Source organism: Austrofundulus limnaeus, unplaced genomic scaffold (assembly GCF_001266775.1).
Source record: "Austrofundulus limnaeus strain Quisiro unplaced genomic scaffold, Austrofundulus_limnaeus-1.0 Scaffold84, whole genome shotgun sequence".
Classification (NCBI taxonomy): domain Eukaryota; kingdom Metazoa; phylum Chordata; class Actinopteri; order Cyprinodontiformes; family Rivulidae; genus Austrofundulus; species Austrofundulus limnaeus.
In genome coordinates, this window is record NW_013952486.1 from 915,863 (window position 1) to 918,037 (window position 2,175).

Here is a 2,175-nt window from a genome sequence, read left to right on the forward strand (position 1 = left end):
CATGAGCGTTCACACTGCAGTCACTTTGAAAACATCAGATATATATCCGATTTAAAAACCACATACTGAAACGGCCTGGGTCGGATTTGAAAAAATCGGATTTGTCTCGCTCAGACTGTCATAAAAAATCGGATTTGGGTTGGATTTGTCTGCAGTATGARCGTAGCCAGAGAGGCAGAAAGACGTTCACTCCGGTTTTTAAAATGGACTATTACTGAACAATGACCAGTAAACAAAACTACAGAGCTAAAAATGGTCACAGCACATAAACAGCAACTAAGATTTTGATAATTTCTCACCCGGGCCTTTTTCTTGTGCCGTTTGTCTCTGATATGCTTGTAGGCGTGAGGTATAGAATCTAGGAGAACGTCACACAGAGCGCARGTGTAAAACGCACCAGGGTGGCCGTGGGGTTTCTGAATCAAACGTACAAAATGAAAATCAACAGTCAAGAGGAAAAACTTCCACCGTTAAAATGTACTCAGTCATGCTTCATAAATTATTAGGATACTTTGTCAAAAACACAAGTCTAAAAAGAAAAGAGAGTAAAAACTAGTTAGTACCTTCTTCAGGTAGTAGATCTCGTCTTTTTTAAGTCTCTTTTCGGCTTGCCGTAGACTTTGCAGCTCTTGAACTGAGAGTGAGGACTCTTCAGATGCAAGGCCCCTGTCCTCTTCTGCAAAAGGGTTCTTTTTTTTCCTGTTTCTGTGTCTTCTTCCTACAAAAACAGGAAGTAGCGAATGTCAGTCGTGTGTACATGTGTCATAAACGTGAACAAAATGATTACAGACAAAAGCAAGGATTGTCATTCAGGTAGTTTTTTTCWGGTAGTGTAAAATTTAATCAACAAATGTGAGACACCAAATCCTCACCAGATTTATGAGTAAAGTCATCCTCTCCTCTCCTCGTGTCCTCTGTTGACCCCTCTCCCTGAGTATTTCTCCTCCACTGCTGCTGCTGCTGTGCGCGCACTCTCCAGTTATCCTCACGACTCAAACCACTGCTCTCAGGACTTGAGAACAACTGGAAGTCATCTCTCTGGGATGGACTTTGACCACCTTTGAACCCACCAGGTGAGTGGCTCAGGGGTCCCAGTCCTCCCCTCTTGGGGCTGGCTTTGTAGGGCCCACCCTGGTTCCGTTTCCCCTGCTGACCTCCGTCGGATCTCGAGTTCTGTCCCCTAACCTGATCGTGCGTTCTCCAGTGTTCTGCCTTGTCTGCTGCCGCAGGTTCCCTCTCCCAGCTTCCTTGCATCGTCCTGTAAGGCCTGCCTGAATTGTCCATGGCTCCCCTTTTGCTAAAACTGCCGAATAAAATGTAAAGTTAATGTTGGACTGTGAAAGTGACTGTGCTGGATAAAATAGCATGGAATAACAAAAAACAGCAACAAATCAGAACTTTTGTTTGAAAATTAAACAAAAATAAAACAAAGACATTTAAAGGAACACAACAACAGAGCTTAAAAAACACACATAAATACACATTACAAAGCAAGGCTTTATTCTGTTACCTTTTATAAAAACAATTCTCCAGCTAAGTTTCTATTAATATTTTTAGTTAGAAAACTGGTTGCACATATTGAGAAACGAGCATCCATTATGCCAAGTAAAGAATAATCATTAAAACAAATGTAACTCTTGTCGTTTATCACCGGAGACATACTCTTATTCCCTTATCTCGGGGTCAGGTTACGTAGCTAACTGGAAAGTCGGGGTTTTACGTAACTGGGTTTAACTGTTTGCTGTTAGCTTCAGCTAATATCTTATGCAGCCTGATTTCCCAATAACCTTACTTACTGCGCTTCGTTGTTTTAATGTTGGACGGCGTTTAAACATGTGGTTAGCATATCAAAACAAACTCAGACGCCGAATCTAACTGTAACTTCTGCCACTGCCGCATAGTAACAACAATGCTAAAGTTAGCTGCTAACACGTAGCTCGCTACCTCAGACACCTAGCATGTAGCTACACAGCTAGCTACTTTTATTTTTTTACATTTTGTGTTGAGCGCTTCGACCTGACTCTGCGATCCAGGTAGCCTTGAGTTAAGAGACAGCTGTGGGGATTTACACACATTGTACAGTACCTTTTGTGTTTGTGAAAGGTTGTTCATCTTGTGTTGCGCTGGAGTTTCAAAGATAGCGTAAGGCAGGGCAGGCTGGTGTAATCATAGCGC

The 2,175-nt window shown here is 42.3% G+C and overlaps 1 protein-coding gene across 3 annotated transcripts in view; it reads right to left on the reverse strand.

Moving 5' to 3' along the window:
• tut7 (terminal uridylyl transferase 7) overlaps window positions 1–2,175 on the reverse strand; it is a 17,855-nt gene extending 15,680 nt beyond the window's left edge. Inside the window, exons 1-4 of one of the 3 annotated variants that reach the window (XM_014011733.1) lie at window positions 2,086–2,175; window positions 873–1,303; window positions 564–718; window positions 300–416 (exon numbers count right to left, since the gene is read on the reverse strand). In XM_014011733.1, the coding sequence (XP_013867187.1) occupies window positions 300–416; window positions 564–718; window positions 873–1,284 (684 nt within the window). In that variant the 5' untranslated portion in view covers window positions 1,285–1,303; window positions 2,086–2,175. Of the gene's footprint in view, window positions 1–299; window positions 417–563; window positions 719–872; window positions 1,304–1,796; window positions 2,034–2,085 lie in introns of those variants that run through there. The other 2 variants (XM_014011734.1, XM_014011735.1) reach the window with 2 other exon arrangements.